Source organism: Nelumbo nucifera, chromosome 1, assembly GCF_055504915.1.
Source record: "Nelumbo nucifera cultivar China Antique chromosome 1, China Antique-T2T, whole genome shotgun sequence".
NCBI classification, from domain to species: domain Eukaryota; kingdom Viridiplantae; phylum Streptophyta; class Magnoliopsida; order Proteales; family Nelumbonaceae; genus Nelumbo; species Nelumbo nucifera.
In genome coordinates, this window is record NC_142649.1 from 151,335,847 (window position 1) to 151,355,000 (window position 19,154).

Genomic DNA, 19,154 nt, shown 5'->3' on the forward strand with positions numbered 1-19,154 from the left:
CGTGGGTAAGGAAAGTGAGCGGGAAATCTGGATTCAGGGCAACCAGCATCGTCATTTGAAGCTTTTCATCCATGGACTGTGGGAAGGCTCAAAGTAAAACCACCTCATTTTATTTCAAATTCCAAAATCCTTCAACAGATCTGGATCTGGATTACACCAAACAAGCTTCCTTGTTTCAATCTACAGCAAATCATAATTGCTGCGCAGGCAAAGAACTTTCTGATTCTCCCTCGAGGAGTAAGGCGGCCAAAGGGATGGGAATAGGAAAAATAGAGAAAAATGGTGAATATAACAAACTGTTAAAAAGATGAGGAGACTACTGGACAGACTTGATCTGCGAGAAAAAGGAGGCACATATGGTATTAAAAAATTTAGCTCGAACAGAAACAACATCACCATGATTCAGTATCAACTTTCAATACAAGAAAATGCAGAGTAAATTTGTCATATCTGCCATTGTATTGCATTAATTCAATGAATCATTTGCTTTTTCTTTTTACATTTTCGTTGAACATTGCGGGAGCCAACATGATAACGACTCCCCCACGCCCTCCCAAAAAGAAATAAACAAATAAATAGAACAGCATAATAACCATGAAGTACACATTGAAAGGGCACATATAAAAGTAAAAACAACCTCCGAAACCGTATGACGTCTCATATTTTAAATGGTCACCTCTATAATAAAAAAAAAAAAAAAAGAAAACAAAAAACTACAACATTATCCCATGAGCACTTCCCATTTGGTCAGTTCTTAAGGTGTTAACCCAAACAGAAATCCGGAGGATAAACTAGAGAATGGGACAAAAAATAGTAGAAACAAAGTTAATTTATCAATGTCTAAACAGTACAGCCAATGCTTCCCCCCAACCCCATCATCTCTTTGCCCAAGCTGGACGATAATCCAATTAAAATTCCAGAGGCAAGGAGAAACAACGCGCAACAGCCTCACTTCCCATGCTCCATATGCCCTCAAATCTGCAGACAGAAATAGTAGTCAAGAACTATCACAAATACCACGCATTCAAACAAAGTGCCAGTGCATCCAAAGAGAAAAAGCAAAAAGATTGAACCATTTGAGATCAAAGGCAGTCAAATACATAAACTTTCACATTAACAGCTCGTATGTAAATTAACAAAGTGCCAGTGCATCCAAAGGTTGTTTGTGCCGCCTGACCACCAATTTGTCAAAAAGGTTTCATGCCAAGGGACCTCCTCAAATGGGGAAAAGTCCCTGCATTCAGATTTATTTCTAGGGGGAGGAAATGGGAATGACTGCCAATAGACTTGTCGACTTTGTTTCTAGGTATCGGTTCACATTTTGCATCTAGAAGTAAGATTTATCACAATGCTATCTAAAGAATAACAAAGAAAATTCCAGAAGATATTAGCTATCAATATTGATAAAAAAAAAAAAAAAGATATTAGCTATCAACTTCCAAATTAAGTGCACTTAATGTCAATATAAATTATGAACTGTAGTTTCCATCACATTATTATGTCCAAAAGGTTTCAGAAAAATAAGATGGGGCAGGATCTTTGGGTAAAATATGATTTTAGCTGGTTTGTAGGGATTTTAACGTATTGGCCGATATTGCTATTATGAGGTGTGTAAAAGCAACTGAACAAAGGAGTGTTCTAACATAGCAATGAAGCTACAAAAGCATTTACACACCACCTCATAATGGGGGTGGTTGAACTTTTATATGAGACCATATGGAAGAAGAATCACATGTTAAGCTGTTTAGAAGTTGTGAAATGCCAGAACAAATTAAGCGACTATGAAAGTTTATAGGAAAACAGTCACTCTATTAAGAGCCATTTGATAAACACTGGAATTACCCCTCAACTAAAAAGTTTAATGCTTATTTTTTAGCAAACTAGTCAATTTGAGTAGTGGGTCAGCTCCTTAATAGCTGCATTGATGGGGTAGATGTGCTACAATTTTACCCAAATTGTATAATCAATCAGTCCTTAGTAGAATAGCAATGTTTTCCTATATATGGAAAATCTTTGAAATCAAAAACATAGATGCACATACATGGTCTTATTAGGTTGATGGTAGACTTGAAGATGACAATCATATGACATTAACAACCCCATAGTAGGACAAATGATATAACACCTATGTCAAATGATATAACACCACTATCAACACAGAAAATACAGCATATATACTTCTAGAGTAAAAGCTCATTATTTTCACAAATTATTCACTTAACCCTTAATAATTTGTGCATTATTTTGTAAAAGAAGATGCAAAAATGATATAGCTTGACACATCTTACAACAAAACCTCCCTTGATTTAATGAATCAGAATTATTAGAAATAATAGCTCTGATAAATGGAAGTAGAGGCACATAGAAACATATCACATAAAATACCATTTGCTTCCTGGTTTTTGAGAAATATAGTCTTGCAGAAGGGGTCACTTGCCCAACTAGTTGTACAAAAAAGACCAAATATGAACCAAAAAAACACTCCCTTATCAATATTTAGCAGTTTCCATCTCTGTACATATTAGTCAATTAACAGGTAAAAGTTTCGGTGCCTTGTTTTCTTATTTAATCTGCAAGTTATTATCAACATAGATTTACCAGACGCTAGCATCTCATCCACTACACCACATCAGAAGATTATTGGTCCAAGCAAAGTTCTTGAAATCACAATTGTGTTGTAAATTGTAGAGAATATCAAATCAAACCGACTCAAAAATCATATGTAAGTTGTAAGATTATTTCTGTTTTTCATTTTTATCTGTAAAAAGAAATAAAACAGATGTACTAAAAACTTAAATATATAGGAAAGTTATTTTACTTTAGCCAAAGGTTAGGACAGTATCTAGTCTACCCCTCTCAAGACCTTAGATAGCTGGGACCAACATTGGGTAGTGACCCACTTTTCAAAAAATAAATAAAAAAAACATTGGGTAGTGACCTTTTTTATATATAAAAAAATTATTTTATCCTATTCTATGATACCTAAAGGCTATGATACCAGAAGAACTTTGACCAATCAGTATCCCACCCCTACACAATGAATTTTAATGAATACCAGTCAATTGGATACCACTTTTATGATATTGATTAATTGGTATTAGGCTATTAGTTTTTTAGCTATCATACATTTTCGCTATCATAGTTGGTCTCATATTAATAAAGAAACAATTGTTAACAAATAGAAGAAAAAAGTTTTAACTTTTAAAACAAAAGCCCCTTGGGATGAGTTTGGAAAGAGTACAAATACAAATATGTACAGTGCAAATACATACAAAATACAATGCTTTTCACTACATATTTGTATTTGTACTCCTTCCAAACTGAGCCTTAAGGAATGACCAGTGTTTTAAAAGCGCAAGACGCAAAAAAGGCACAGTGGTCAATTTTTGCCTGAAGCGCAAAGTGAGGCATGCGCCTTTCTGAAGCAAGGCGCAAAAATACAAAAAAAAAAAAGCTAAAAAACCAAAAAATGTCAGAAATTTCAAAAAAATGCCAAAAAAAATATTAAACATAATATTAATAAAAAATATAAACTTATATTTAAAAAAAAAACTATTATCTAAAATTAAAATACATAAACATAAGATGTAAAGCATATTCAAATGAGAACTTAAAAATAAAATCAAACATATAAAACATTTTCAAGAATGTAAAACCTTTAATCTCTCTTTTCACTCAATTGCATTATTTCACATAGCTAATGTAATGTAAAGCATATTATATTCCTGATTCTATGAGCCACCTTTGTGCCACACCCCTCAAGGCAAGTCCAAACAAGTCCACGTTAGGTCTTAAATTCTTAGTTTTTGCACAAAAAAAAAATGATTTTATAGTTTTAATTGCTTTTTAAGAAGGCATTTTATTAGGATGAATGAATGAACAACATTACCAAATTAGGGGTTCTCGGAGCTCCAGCCAGCCGTTATGTTCAAAAAAAGCAAAAAAGCGTCAAATTTTCAAAAGGCACATGCCTGGGCCAAGGCACAAAGCACATCAAGCACATGCCTAGGCACACCAGGCGTGCACCTTTTGGAAGGGCTGTGCCTAGGACCTAGGCGAGAAGCATACCCTGAAATGCACCTGGCCTGTGTGCCTAAGTGTGCCTGAGGCATGCCTTTTAAATCACCATGAATGACAGATAAAGAATTAGTCTCAGTTGAATTGATCCAAATTACATGAACCATATAAATCTATTCAAGAACCGAATCATAGGATTCAAACAATAATCTTAAGATTTTTGTAGAAAATTTTGATCATAAGATTCATACAGAAACCCCTGGGATTCGTGATTTGAATAATGAATCATGTGCTAAATTTTAAGATTCTGACAACTACAGTCCCATGTACATTCAATGCAAACTTGGCTAGTGCCCTCTTGCTTTCTAGATTTTGCTTATGTTGCTAAGTTGCTTTCTAGAGTTAAAAACAAATCAACACATCTGATGAAGAATTGGAAGAGGGAAGAAACTGGTACTACTGAGATTTGAGGCCCTGTGATTCATTAGTAGCGTTCTTTTGTTTGTTTTTTTTTTTTTTGCTGACCATTTGCTGTCTGTTGGTCCATTTGGAGAGAAAAACAGGAGAACGTTTGAAGATATTCAGTGGGAGTTAGAAAAAGATTGTGGCATCTATTGGAAGAGCTGTCACTGGTTGGGTGCTCAATTTACCTAAATTTGCTCGAGTGTCTGCATCAGATTTAGGGTCTAATTTCTGGAATGTTATCGAGATTCAAGAATGTAATTTGGAAAGGTTAAAGAATCCATCCCAACAGTGCAAAGAAGTACCAACAACGAAAAATATTTCCAAAAAATTCTTCCTCGAGGAAATGGGTTTAGAAAGGGCATTGTAAATAAGCATTGAATTGCATGCACTACATGAAAGTTGATGGAAAAAATAAAATAGCCAATTCCCCATGATGCCAATTCATGAGAGTAATTGAGAAAAAAACAAGAAATGAGAATCGAAGAAAAGGGAAAGCAAGGGGCAAACGTATAAAATTAAGACATGAAACACAACAAAACAACTTGATAGAAGCAGACCCAATAAATTGAAACTGACAAAACTGATCCTTTTCCTTTGCAGTTAAAATATATTCTTCTTAAATCAAAGTATCAAACATGAGATGTGAATTGAGCAACAGTCAGATTACGCTTCTCTCAGAACATCAGGAAGAGAATTAGGATGATTTTAGATATAGTAGAGCAGAAAGCAAAGGAAGATTCTCTCCTCCCCTTAACCTTGGAAAACTTCACATTCTATTCTTGGATTATCTATGTATAACGATGGATTGTCTGTTCTCGGATTATATGTTGTTTAAGTAACAATACTTTTTTATTGGTTTTAATTAATTAAAAATACTTGGGTAATCATCAGGTATCAATTTTTTTTATTATTGGTAACAATAGAAGAAAAGAACTTTATTTGATGTTATGATCAAGGAGTAGAGCAATTGTACTTTGAAGTGTCAGGTGTGAAAGGAATTCAAAAACATTTGATAACAAGAAAGTTGAAATTAATACAATTATATTGAACTTATAAAGGTGAATAGCAGCCTGGATTCTCATGAACGATGAATCAAAAGGAATCCCTAAGGTGCTTTACTGAGGGCAAGAAAGCATTTTCTTCTTTGCTTCTTCATAGGCAGCAGATGGAACTTGAAAAGAGAACCACAAAAAAGGAAAAAATATAACTTAATTTCAATGGATTTTCTCTTGGAAATAAAGGCTAATCAGGAGTGCAAGATTTTTTTTATCGTTGAAATAAGGTACTTGATAATTTCGGAACAAGCATCCATATTCAATTTCATATGCCTTACTAATTTCTTCAGGGCTTCTCTAATTTGTAATGATAACATTATTAGGTGATTAGATCTGGCTCAATTCTTTTATTTGTAATGGAGAATCTTTTATCATGGTCTGTAATGAGCTATCCCTTTATCTTATTCACATTCAATTGTAGTGGTGATATTTTTATTTAGCAATGCATATATGATGCAATACAGTTAATACTGGGTTTGATTACAGAGCCAAATGTGCATGTGGAAAGGGAAGGATGAAACCATGGATGAGAAAGGCTTCAGAAATTTTTGGATGCTAATAGTACCACTGTCCTACACATTTCAAATATTAGATACAAGTTATGATGGCATATTTGACGCCTGTCATTTTTCTTATGATGCCTGCAATAGGCTTACAAAAAACAGCTTCACTTGGGCCAGCATGGAGACAATGGCCACAGGTATATTGAGGTGCATGAGTGGCAACACGGAGATTGACAACATCTGTCAGCTAGGCATGAACTAATGGATAAATACGAATGCAAGAGTCGGATGCTATGGATTTTTAGATCTAATTTACTGTGCTGTACCAGAGTTGGGTTATTAGTGTTCCTAGTGTTCATAATCACAACACTAGGCAGATGCAGTAGTATCATTTACTCTTAATTGCCTTTGCCATGTATGAAGGAATGGCGTTGGGGCCTTTTTCTTTTGCATTGTTTGCATGGCCCTTTTGCCTTATAAATAATTAAATAGTACAGTTATTTCCATTACATCACAAATATTAGCATTGAGCTATGAAGCACATTAAAAGCTTAGAGTATCAAATTATTCCATGTGTTCTACAGATTATGTATGTCATGTACTGCTACTTTTGTTGCTTTTTAATGGATGAACAGTGTAAAACTCAAATTATTAATGCAAATAAGTGGGGCCACAAAATGTTCTTTCATCTTTTGAGCTTTTAAAAAGCTTAAAATCAATTAAAAGCTAAAAACCAAAATCAAGGGATTATCAAGCTAGCTCTGAAAAACAATATCAGGTTAAAAGGACAAAAGTAGCTGTAGAATATCAAAATCCAAGCTTATCCAACTGACAACTAAAAAAATTTGCAGAAGCAATGCAAGTCAACAACACCAGTTAGAACAACTTTTCTTATAAATTGCATAACTGTACTACTGTAGAGGATGAGGGTCCTTAAAACTTGAACTTAAAAAGAATATCTATAAAAACAAAGTGCACAAGTCAGTCAATCAATTAATGGGTTAGATAGATTATCTGAATTTTTTAGTGTTGTATGTCTTTTTTCCCCAAATTTTGCCTAAATGTTCTCCAGAAATAGTTTTTGTCTAATAGGAAAAAAAAAATCCAGATATTGTATGATTTGGTGTCACTAAGAAACAGCTATATCTATTCACATGAAACTTGTGCGAACAAAACAAAGACTCATCAGTCATCAATGTACCAGAATTTGATTGCAGTGTGTGCATTCACAAATAGCTACTCCAAAAATTATTGCATGTTAACTGGCAATAATGTAAATGAAAAATAGACATACTAATGGCAGCATGTGCACATTAAAGGGTGTGCAAGCATGGTTACATAGCCAGAATAACAAGCAGAACAACTGGAAACAGGTCAGAATGTTTAACTTACTTGGTTCATTATGAAAACCAAACCGCTCTCCTGCAAGAATAAGCTTCAGCAAGATATATTAGGCAATGAAGTCAAAATAGGAGGCAAAGGAAATAGCTGATCAAGACCTTTCAGAGAACTGTAATGGAAAATGCAAAGAAGCATAAAGAGATTGTCCTCTGGTGCTGAATACCAGGACTAACAAAGAAGCTTCAGAGCATTTTAGTTACTCTGAGGGTCGTCTTCTCTTAGCATATTCGGCATCCCTCGATCCTGAACGCCGGTCTTCATCTTGTGATAGGCGTAACTTGCTGTGAGTCCTTGAACGTCCTCTGTCCCACTCATCATCCTGCTCAGATTCGCGTTCCCTGTATCTATGGTGATCCAAGTATCTGTCTCTATCCTCTCTGTACCGATCTCGATCTCGCTCACGATCACGGTCTCGATCCCGTTCTCTGTCCCTGTCTCGGTGCCGGTCACGATCACGATCACGATCACGATCTCTAACTGTTTCTCTATCTTCACGATGCCTTCTCTCTGGCCAATCATGAGCATGGGCTATGTCTTTTTCCCTAGACATATCCCTATCTGCCATTGTTTCTCTATCATCTCGATACCTTCTGTCAGATGCCCCAGACCACTCTCGCTCCGGAGCCCTCTCTTTCTCCTTCGTTGCATTACTCCACCCACCCCTTTCATGGCTTACTTCTCCATACTGGTGGTCTGACGCAGCATCCTCCCCATAACTAGATTCTCCTGCCCTACCTGCATGCTCATCACTACCCCATGCAGCTGCACTTGGGTCTGACCACATTCCCATTCCATGTCCCTCAACACCTGTTGTAGGCATCATACCCATACCATTTGCAGGCATGCCTCTTCCAAAGAAAGCCGGATTTACATGAGGAGCCACTCCTGGCAATCCTACACCACCAACAGGAGGGAAAGAAGGCAATATACCTGAAAAAGGAGGTGTTGGTCCAGCTGGGAAACCTCCATAACCGGCCATTCTCCCCATCTGTGCCCCATAAGATGGGTCAAATCCCTGACCCATCATTGTTTGAGGATGTAACAATGGTGGTGTTGCTGCAAGCCCCTGTCCAAATCCACTGCCACCATTGCCAATTATACCCCTTCCACCCATCCCACCACCAATACGGCCCCTCATTGGCCCAACTTGCCCTCTACCTCCCACTCCTTGGGCACCACCTCTTCCCCAATTACCCCTTCCATAACCTCTACCACCATCACCACCCTGATAATTCCCACCAGTAGCAATGCTGTTGCCACCACCTCGTCCTCCAGCATCACCAACTGTCCTCCGTCCTTGAGAAAGAGATGTCTGAGCCATCTGTTGGTTCTTGTTCACCTGGGCCTCTCCCATTCTCCTAACACTATATGGGGAAGCATAGGCCACAACACACGGCCGTCCATTAAAGATATGCCCATTCATCCCTTCCTTGCAAGCCGTAGCAGAAGCAGGATCATAAAACTCAACCTGGCAATAACCTTTGGACTTCCCACTCGCCTTCTCATCAAAGAATTTCACCTCCTTCACAGGACCGTACTTAGTGAGCTCTGCCTCGAGCTGAGCATCCGTCGTCCACCAGTGCAAATCACCGACAAAGAGAATGGTCCCACCACCCCCACTTGCCCCACCACTGGCATTCCCACTACCACCAATTCCGTTAACATTTCCTCCTACCCCTCCAATTCCTCCTTGCCTTCCAAAACCATCATGCCCTACATTTCCTGAACCTACTACTTGAGAATGTTGCTGCTGCTGCTGTTGCGGCTGCCCTATTCCTTGAGATGGTACACTACTATTGCTGTCAATATGCCCCCGGGTTTCACCCATTTTACAGGATGATGATGACGGACCCAATTCAACCTTAATCCCACCTCCGCCTCCTCCTCCACCACCACCACCAGATCCCTTAGAAGCCATCTCATTTCCTCTAAACCCTAAATCTTGATAACCTTCTACCCTAGCAGGAACCCTAGAAGCAACAACAGACCCATCGCCACCCTTCTCAACCTTCGCTTCACCACTAACACCAGGGACTGAAACCCCCGTAGACTCTGCCGCGGACACGTCAATCTTCTTATCCACTTCCACCTCCTCCTCCTGAGTTCTGAACCCTAAGTCTTCCTCTTGATTCCTGCGGAGGGTCTGAAGAAACCCTTCGCCGACGTTAACGTCATTGTAGAGATCCTCGTAGTCGTCGTATTCCTCCCCCAAGAAACCCTCGTCGGCCACGGCGGAGATCGCCTCGTTCCTATGAAGGAACTGGTCCTCGTTACGATCTCCACCGTCCCCGAACTCCCCGTCACCCTCGTCCATGACGACAACTTCTGTTTTAGAGAGCTTCGAGAGATGTCTAGCTCTAGGGTTTTCACTTCATCGTTTCACAGATTAGGGCATACTAAAGAAACACATCCAAAATCGAAACGAAAGAATTAGATTAGGGTCCTTACCTCGAGTTCGGACAAGTTTGGGCACTCCGATAAAGAGACAGAGACGTGAAGAAAACCCTAATCTGTAAAATTTATGGAGAGAGAACAATTTTGAACAAACAAATGTTGGAGAGAGAAAGAGAGGGAGGGTTTCTTTCGGTGTATTTTACTTTTTTTTCTAGTATAAAATATTAAAACCAACGTTCATAATCACACCCGATGGCTATAAGTGCATAATAAGTTGCCACGTATGATCATGCATGAGATTTATAACCAGATGGTCGAAGACATTTATGCTGGGTTTTGTCGTTTTGTGGAGGCGAGCCTCAATGAACGGTTTAGATGATTTTCATCAAAAGGTAGAGTATGCAGCTCTCGACTCCTTGAGCATTGCATACGGAGTCAATGGTGTGCATGGAAGACATACAAGAGAAACCTTTTTGAGTTGAAGCCCTCGAGTTATCCGATGCTTGCGTAATTTACGTGTACCGCTTAAAACGGGTTTCTTAACCCATTACAAGGGCTTAGTTTTACTGCACACGTGTATGCACCTGCCACCTGGTATTATTCTCTGCCTTCGCGAGTTTTTAATCTGCGTCTGCGAGTTGTTGTTCCATAGATTCCAGATTATTTTTTCCGGTAAGCACAAAGGAGACTGGGGATGACATAATGCACCTTGACTTTGGACTGTTGGATTGGAATCTATCCTTTGCAGTGTAGCCCGTGTTACAAACAAAATGTATAATACCACAAAATACTCCCAATTTAGATGGGCTAGAAAACTGACATCGGATTTTCTGCACTCGTTTGGTATGTGTCGTAATACACTTACAACGACATTGGAACACGTTGCAGTTCGCATGGAGGCCCGTCTGTTTGCTCTATTATATTTTCATAAATTTTTAAAATCATACCCATTAATAAAAATAAGAATGGCTCAATGTTATCGTGAAAGGACTCTGATTTCATTCTTCCATTTATACACCTGTCATTAAATAGAGTAATCATTATAATAAATGTTTTACTATAGTTATAATTTCTTAAAATTAATTTTATTAAATTAACAATTAAATTTTGTTATTTTCCAGAAAAATTACTAGAAATCAATGAATATACAAAATTTTCAACCAATAACTTCTTTATAAATGTCATTTAAAATTAATTAAAATTTATAAAATTGAAAAATAAATTCAACGATTATAGCTCCAGCAAAGAGTTGGTGGAGTTTGCAAATTGGCAAACAAAAATATCATAATTTGGAAAATTTTGGAGAAGAAAATAAATATATATATATATATATATTAATGTAATTTTGAAAATTTTATTTAAAATGTAGTAAATAATTATTTTGAAAAAAATAATTATTATTGGAATTTTGGTGTAGTAATTAAATAGAGTAATCATTATAATAAATGTTTTACTATAGTTATAATTTCTTATTATTGGAATTTTGGTGTAGTAATTAAATAGAGTAATCATTATAATAAATGTTTTACTATAGTTACAATTTCTTAAAATTAATTTTATTAAACTAACAATTAAATTGTGTTATTTTCCAGAAAAATTGCTAGGAACCAATGAATATACAAAATTTTCAACCAATAATTTCTTTATAAATGTCATTTAAAATTAATTAAAAATATAAAATTGAAAAATAAATTCAACGATTATAGCTCCAGGAAAGAGTTGGTGGAGTTTGCAAATTGGCGAACAAAATATCATAATTTTGAAAAATTTTGGAGAAGAAAATAAAAAATATATATTAATATAATTTTGGAAAAATTCTTTAAAATGTAGTAAATAATTAAAGGACCCTGATTTCATTCTTCCATTTATACCCCTGTCATTAAAATATATTTCCACTAAAATATATTTCCATCTTATTACATTTTCAGAAATTTATTAATGTAATAATAATTATTAAGTTACATTAATTATTATAGTAAAAATTGTTATTTTCAAAATACTGTAATTACAGTAATTTTGAACTGTAATTCCAATAATAATTATTAGTGTAGTTAAATTAATTATTTTTCAAAATAATTATTACACTAATAATTATTATTGGAATTTTGGTGTAGTAATTAAATAGAGTAATCATTATAATAAATGTTTTACTATAGTTACAATTTTTTAAAATTAATTTTATTAAACTAACAATTAAATTGTGTTGTTTTCCAGAAAAATTACTAGAAATCAATTAATATACAAAATTTTCAACCAATAATTTCTTTATAAATGTCATTTAAAATTAATTAAAATTTATAAAATTGAAAAATAAATTCAACAATTATAGCTCCAAGAAAGAGTTAGTGGAGTTTGCAAATTGGCAAACAAAATATCATTATTTTGGAAAATTTTGGAGAAGAAAATAAAAAAATATATATTAATGTAATTTTCGAAAATTTCTTTAAAAAATAGTAAATAATTAAAGGACCCTGATTTCATTCTTCCATTTATACCCCTGTCATTAAAATATATTTCCATCTTATTACATTTTCAGAAAATTATTAACGTAATTTTATTATTAGTGTAATAATAATTATTAAGTTACATTAATTATTATATTAAAATTTGTTATTTTCAAAATACTGTAATTACAGTAATTTTGAAATAATTGTAATTCTAATAATAATTATTAGTTTAGTTAAATTAATTTTTTGGTGTAGTAATTAAATAGAGTAATCATTATAATAAATGTTTTATTTAGTTACAATTTCTGAAAATTAATTTTATTAAACTAACAATTAAATTGTGTTATTTTCCAAAAAAATAGTAGAAATTAATGAATATACAAAATTTTCAACCAATAATTTCTTTATAAATATCATTTAAAATTAATTAAAAATTGTAAAATTGAAAAAAAAAATCAACAATTATATCTCTAGGAAAGAGTTGGTGGAGTTTGCAAATTGGCAAAAAAAAATATCATAATTTTGGAAAATTTTGGAAAATTTTGGAGATGAAAATAAAAAAATATATATTAATGTAATTTTGGAAATTTTCTTTAAAATGTAGTAAATAATTATTGAAAATTATTGGAATATTTTGAAATTTGGGAATTTTTATTACATTTGATAGATTTTCGAAAATTATTTAAAAATTGTGTGATTTTCATTTTAAATTATTAAAGATAAATTAGTATTGGTAAAGGAAGACGTTAATCTGAACCAATAATTACACAAATTGTTTTTGTTATTAATATAAATTAGTATAATATTGGAAAATTTTAGAAAAGGAAATTATTAATTAACTTATATTGAAAAATAAAAGATAAATTATTGTAATTTTGTAAATAATATATTTAAAAAAATAAAATAAATTATTTAATATATTTAAAAAATCAATAATTTAGTATATATAATTTTGGAAATTTACTTGGAGTCGACATTCAATATATCCTTTTGACCATTTTTACCAGCAAATTAGACGTTGGGTTTTCCCATGCATCACATGAGTTCCCTACTAGTTTTAAAAAAAAAGTAAAATGTAGGTTATGCATCTTAAACCCTAATCATATGAGCGGTGGTGGATCCACCAGTCCTAAAACTACACAACAGATTGGAAGCATTTTCACATGGCGTTGCCTCACCAGTATTGTTTATGTAGGTGTTTGTAGAGGCTTGTGGACGAACAATCCAATGGTGATCGCAATAAAATGTCGGAGCAGTTGAGGTACATAATTGTATATATTTGGTTCCATTTACATTTATGAGTAAAGATTTATTGGCGGTGCCACATAGGCGCTCCATCAGCAAATGTCTCATTAATTGCATTTGTGTATGTCGAAGTTTGCAAAAGCAAACTTCGGTTTCTGTGCGCCTCTCCTGTTTTAGGAAGCGGGTAGATGTTTATTGGCATTTTGCTGATGTGGTGCCTAATGGCGCCTATGTGTCATAAACACCATAATTAAATGTGTTTCTCCATTTTGCAGTCACACTAGTACAAAACGTTTAGTAAATAAATGTAAACGGAACCAAACACCTTGTTGTTGTGGAAAAGAAGGCTACTACTGAGGTGGAGGCCTTCGCTTACGATATCAGTAGTTATGCAAGTATTGCCGACAAAGCTCATCAAGCTAATCACTAACCATTGGTTTTCTGGTGAGATTGATGATTCGTTGAGGGCATCGAATAGAAGTGGGCTAAATACACACTTTTATTTCATTTGTTAATATTTCAAACTCAAGATTATAAAATAAAAGTGAAGAATATCTGGATTTCAGAGTCTCTGCACACTGGGGATTTACAAAATGTAGAATCTGAAACTTAGAGAAGGAATCCATGATGACATTATGGATTTGTCGCCAGTTCAAAGGTGGGAAGCATCTCTAAATCCTTCATTTCAACATATATTTCTCTAATATATCGAATATCAAATAAAATCCTGGTATGGGTCCTTGACTTTTCACCACAAGATTTGGGGGAATCAGGGTCCTCTGACTTCTTCACCACAGCTGAAATCGCCGACCATGAGCTTAGTTAATTTAAGGGTTTGAGCTTTTTATGAAGTCGATTGTCAACCATGGTGCACCTGATTTGGAACCTATGAGATCATCTAACATTGAGAAAAAAACTTGATAACTGGGATGGCTTCCATGGGCTTCAATGACTTTGGTGATGGAAGAGTTTAATGCTAGGATATGTTAGCTTTGCTCGATCAAGCTTGAACAGGGGTACAAGTCATGGAATCTTATAGATTTGGACGACAATGAAGAAAAAAAATAGAGCATGGTGGACTGATTTGGTCTTCCCGCAAGAAGGAGAAGGGGATAGAAAGAGAGAGAGAGAGATGGGGAGTCACGGGACTAGGCTGACTAGTGCTCTCTTCGATTGGGAGGTCATTGCCTGTTTCCAACTAGTTGCATTGTTAATAAACATGGGGAAATAAGAGAGAACAAGAAGGGGAGATAAAGAGTGAGAGTTCTGGTTCGTTGGTTCTAAGGTTGCAGAGGAGGGAGGGGAGGAACAAAGGAGAGAGAAGAAGAAAAGGGATATTTTCCTTTTTTTCACTTTTTTAAATTTCAAAATATTATGAAAATATAACGGGGCAAGCACACCGTTTAGTTTTTTCGCACAAGTGAACTGGGGCATCCATGCGAAGTACAACGTGTTCCAATTTCATTGGAAGTGCAACTCAACACATATCAAACGAGTGCAGGAAACCCAATCTCCAGAAAACTCGGGCATCATGGTCCTCATCTAAATTTTGGTTGGGTTTAGATTGAGGTATTGAATAGCCCAAACCGGATTCAAATCCATCCGATCAAATACATACGTATATGTATTATATTTATATGAAATATGCATTCTAATTAATTCTAATTATATATATATATATACATTATTATGTTAATATAAACATACTGCAACACGATAGTATTTTGGTAACGTGATAGTTGCTTTCTGTTTTCAAAAACAAAACCAAATACCCAACTATGTTGTTGAATACCCTCTAAATTTGCACATGTTTCCAATTAATTTCATTCTTAAATTGGTCATAAATTTTAATAAAAATGGTTATTTAAAAATTGGGGGTATTCACGGTCTGGTTTGGAGAAGATCTTCAGATCAAACCAATAAATTATGGTTTGAGAATTTCTCAAAACAAACCAAGCTAGACCAAACAATTCTTTATTACAGTTTGGTTCGGTTTCTTATATGGTTTGAGCCATTCTATTGGGCTTAACCCAATTAGAAAGCCCAAATAACATGCAATACTTATGAGGGAAATCAGATTTAGTCATCATGAAACCGTGCTCACAGGCCCTTGTAGTCGTGCATTGGGAATATCTCCCTTTGAATAAAAACATACAAGTATGGACATATTCCTAATTCACGGCTACAAAGGGTTGTAAGGATGGTTTTGTAAGGTCAGAATCCAAATTCCTTATGAAGCCACGACCAAGTTTAGGAGTGCCTAAAAATAAGTGCTTACAAACACTTTTGGCCTGAGACCACACCAATAAACACTTATTGGCGTTTGGCCCGAAATAAGTGCTTATTCAAGAAGCTTAAAATTTTGGATTATTTTTAAGTTCTTATACAATAAGCGCTTATTCAAACTTTTACTTCCAAAACACATATTGGCTATATTTCAAAATACCAATATTTCCCTTTGCTCGAAGAACCTAGGGTTTTCTATATTTGTTGAAGGTTCCTTCTCTACTCTTATTCTTACAAACTCCATAGCAGCGGTGACACTACTCCAAGCTCGAACCAGAAGCTCATGCGTCCAGGATGATGAATATTCATTTGTACTCTTTTTTTGTTTTCTCATCTTCATCCAAACACTCATTACATGTGTTTAGCCCTGTTAATCATTTTTTTGAATGTGAATACAAGCCTATTCTTCTTTTTTCTAAGGCTATGTTTGGTTTGAAGGAAAAAGTAGGGAAAATAAGGAAAATGTAAGGAAATCTTTACAAATTTTGTATAGGTTTTCATACCTTTCCCTTCCTTTCCCAACCTTTTCCTTCAAACCAAACATAGCCTAAACGTTCGGAACTTTCCAAGATCATGCATCCAAGTTGGTGAACATTCTTTTCTAATCATTTTTTTTTTCTCATTTTCAATCGAACAACGAACATGGCGCATAGCCCTGGTACTTTTTTTTTGAATACCAATTTGTCCTTCCTAAAATTGTATTTTTAAATGAATAAGCACTTATTGGAGAAAAAGACTATCAAGCACCCAATATGAAATAAGTGCTTATTTTTAAAATAAGAACTTGAAAAAGCTGAGTGTCAAATACAAATAAGTGTTTATTCAAGTAAGGACTCCCAAACATGGCCTATGGTGAAGCTTTTAACCAGCTACAATGTTTCTCCACTTTCAAAAAATTTGACCATTCCTTTTCCAATGAGGGAAATGAGGGGTGTCATTTCATTCCAATAACGATGTTGTTGTTTTGTGGCGATTATGAGTATTTTGTCATTCTCGAAGTTTCTTTTTTCTTTTAAGATGATGAAACTATGAAAGTTGTAGTAGCTAGATTGCTTCATTTTGATGGTTCCCGCACTATCAATGTCAAAATGTTAGATATTTCTTTCATTTCATTTAGGGTTGTTCACAAAATGGTAAAAACCGACCAAATTGGTCCTATTCAAACCAATAGTGGTCAGCATTTTAAATAATTGGTTCAGTTTTAATATATATATATATAAAGAAAATATGATATCTCTTTGTCTCTCTCTCTCTCTCATCTAGTCATGTCCCACTTTTCCTCTTCCAAATGCCCAATGAAAATTAAAAAATACAAAAACTCCTTTCTAACCTAAGATAAGAAAGTAAATAGTGAAAGGCTATCTATACTCCTAGTCCTAACCCCTGCACCTAAGGGTGCAAATGGATCGAATCATGATCTAATATGATTCGAGATCCAATCCTATTTGGTCAAATTTGGGTCATTATTATTTGAATCTTCGGATCAGATAATAGGATTCAATCAGACTCGGATCACCCCTATCCGATTCGAGAAGATCTGATTCAATATATGTTATATATATATATATATATGTTATTTATTTATATTGTATTTTTATAAATTTTTTATTTTATTTATTTTTTTATAAGAACATGTATATATGATGAAAATGTTGGAAGGGTTAGGATCCGTTATATGGATGGCCGATCCATGCTAAATGGCTGGGCAAATTTTCAAAAATTTTGTAATCCTTTTGGGAACCAAATTCCCTATGTTTTCAAAAACTATATTTTTTAGGATCAGTCTTGCATTGAACCAGACCAGATTTGAAACCAAATAAAAAGGGAGATGTATACCTGATACAAATACCACAAACACAGATCACAATATGGAAGTTCATGCCTAAATCAGTCATAAAACCAGTCTCCACTGAAGATGGCGCAATGTATAGGTGAGGCTAATTCAATAACACATTTTTCAACAAAACTGCAAACCAACTACTTGGGTCAAATTGGGGAAGGTGAACATGAAATTTCTCTAAAATTTTCTTGCAAAAATTAGAAGAAAACTAATATCTATCAGTCCTTGAAAGCCTACGTCATAATAGGGTTTCTTAGAAGACAAAAGGGAATAAGAGAGAACAAGAGAGAGTTGTCTTTTAGTATGGGTACCCTCTTCTTCTTTTATCTCCTTATTGAGCACTCTCCTAATCAAATTAGGAGATTATCAAAATCTAATTAAGTTGTCATGTGACAGATTGCTTAATCTTATTAATTATGGGCCTTAGGCCCATTTCTTTCAAAGGCTCATAACCAAGATGTTGCATGGCCAACTTAGGCATGATTTGTATGGCGTGGGACCCCACATTGACCTCACATAAGTCCACATGGGTTCAACCCAGACTCTGTGAAAAGACTTGGTCGAATTCACTACTAAATGTAGTGAACCCCTAAGCACATCACTATGGGTTCAATATGGGTCCAACATTTATACTTAAATGATCATTGAATTCATCCATCCTATGAAGACCCAATGATAATGGATTTAAGTAAGAAAAAGCCCATCAAGTAACCATCCCTTAATGATCTCTTACACTTAACCTCTTGGCTCATAATGATCAAACACTACACGATAGGAAATGACCTCTCCCCTTGCTGCAAGGTGTAGTGTCACACTCTCTACGTAGATGGCCCAATACGTTGACATTATATCATTGAAATATTCTTCTGCATAGGCTGGTTTAAGCATGAATCTACTATATATGGGATAGGCTGGGCTGGTTTAGGTTGTGTTTGGTATCATTGCTATTTATACTTGCAACATTTTGCGTTGGTTAATACAATTTTTTGATAAATTATCTTGTCACATCACATCAAATAACCAATTCCACTAAAAAAAGTATAGGCATTAGATTAAGTATTGGCATTTATAGTAGAAACACCAAATATGGAAGAAAGAATGAAAGGGAGTATCTCCATGCACTATGGTGTGAGCACAATCTTGTGACAACTGAATCCAATCTCTCATATTTGATGTATCCATTATTCCTCTCGCCATCAACAATTTTATTGTTTTCTTCTTGTTTTCTATAGGTTTTAAAACAAAGGAGTTAGAAAAAAAATTTCTTTATGCTACATGATTTTAGGGTGGAATTTGCCACATGGAAAGAGAGTGATATGGAGGGCTCCAGATGAGCTACACTTGATGGCCATGTTAGGGGCATTGTAATATGGATCAAATTATAAGTTGTCTTCAACAGCTTCTTCTATTGATTCTTATTGTATATCTCACCCCTACAGATAGGATGGTTACAAAGGCTAATTACAATAGCAAATTTGTATCTATGTTATATTATATATAG

At 34.7% G+C, this 19,154-nt stretch overlaps 1 protein-coding gene across 2 annotated transcripts; it reads right to left on the reverse strand.

Moving 5' to 3' along the window:
* Positions 1-419: 419 nt before the first annotated feature.
* LOC104606631 (RNA-binding (RRM/RBD/RNP motifs) family protein) lies at positions 420-10,001 on the reverse strand. 2 transcript variants are annotated; one of them, XM_088894721.1, is made up of 3 exons: positions 7,540-10,001; positions 7,433-7,462; positions 420-978 (listed from the first exon to the last, which is right to left on the reverse strand). In XM_088894721.1, the coding sequence occupies exon 1, from the start codon at positions 9,753-9,755 to the stop codon at positions 7,638-7,640; it is 2,118 nt and encodes a 705-aa protein (XP_088750847.1). In that variant the 5' UTR covers positions 9,756-10,001; the 3' UTR covers positions 420-978; positions 7,433-7,462; positions 7,540-7,637. The 2 variants fall into 2 exon arrangements, with proteins under 2 accessions (XP_088750847.1, XP_010270237.1); XM_010271935.3 differs by having other exon boundaries at positions 7,433-10,001.
* Positions 10,002-19,154: the final 9,153 nt, after the last annotated feature.

What these genes read in the sequence shown, in the direction of transcription:
- LOC104606631 (XM_088894721.1), bottom strand. Translation starts at nt 9,755, where the DNA reads ATGGACGAGGGTGACGGGGAGTTCGGGGACGGTGGAGATCGTAACGAG.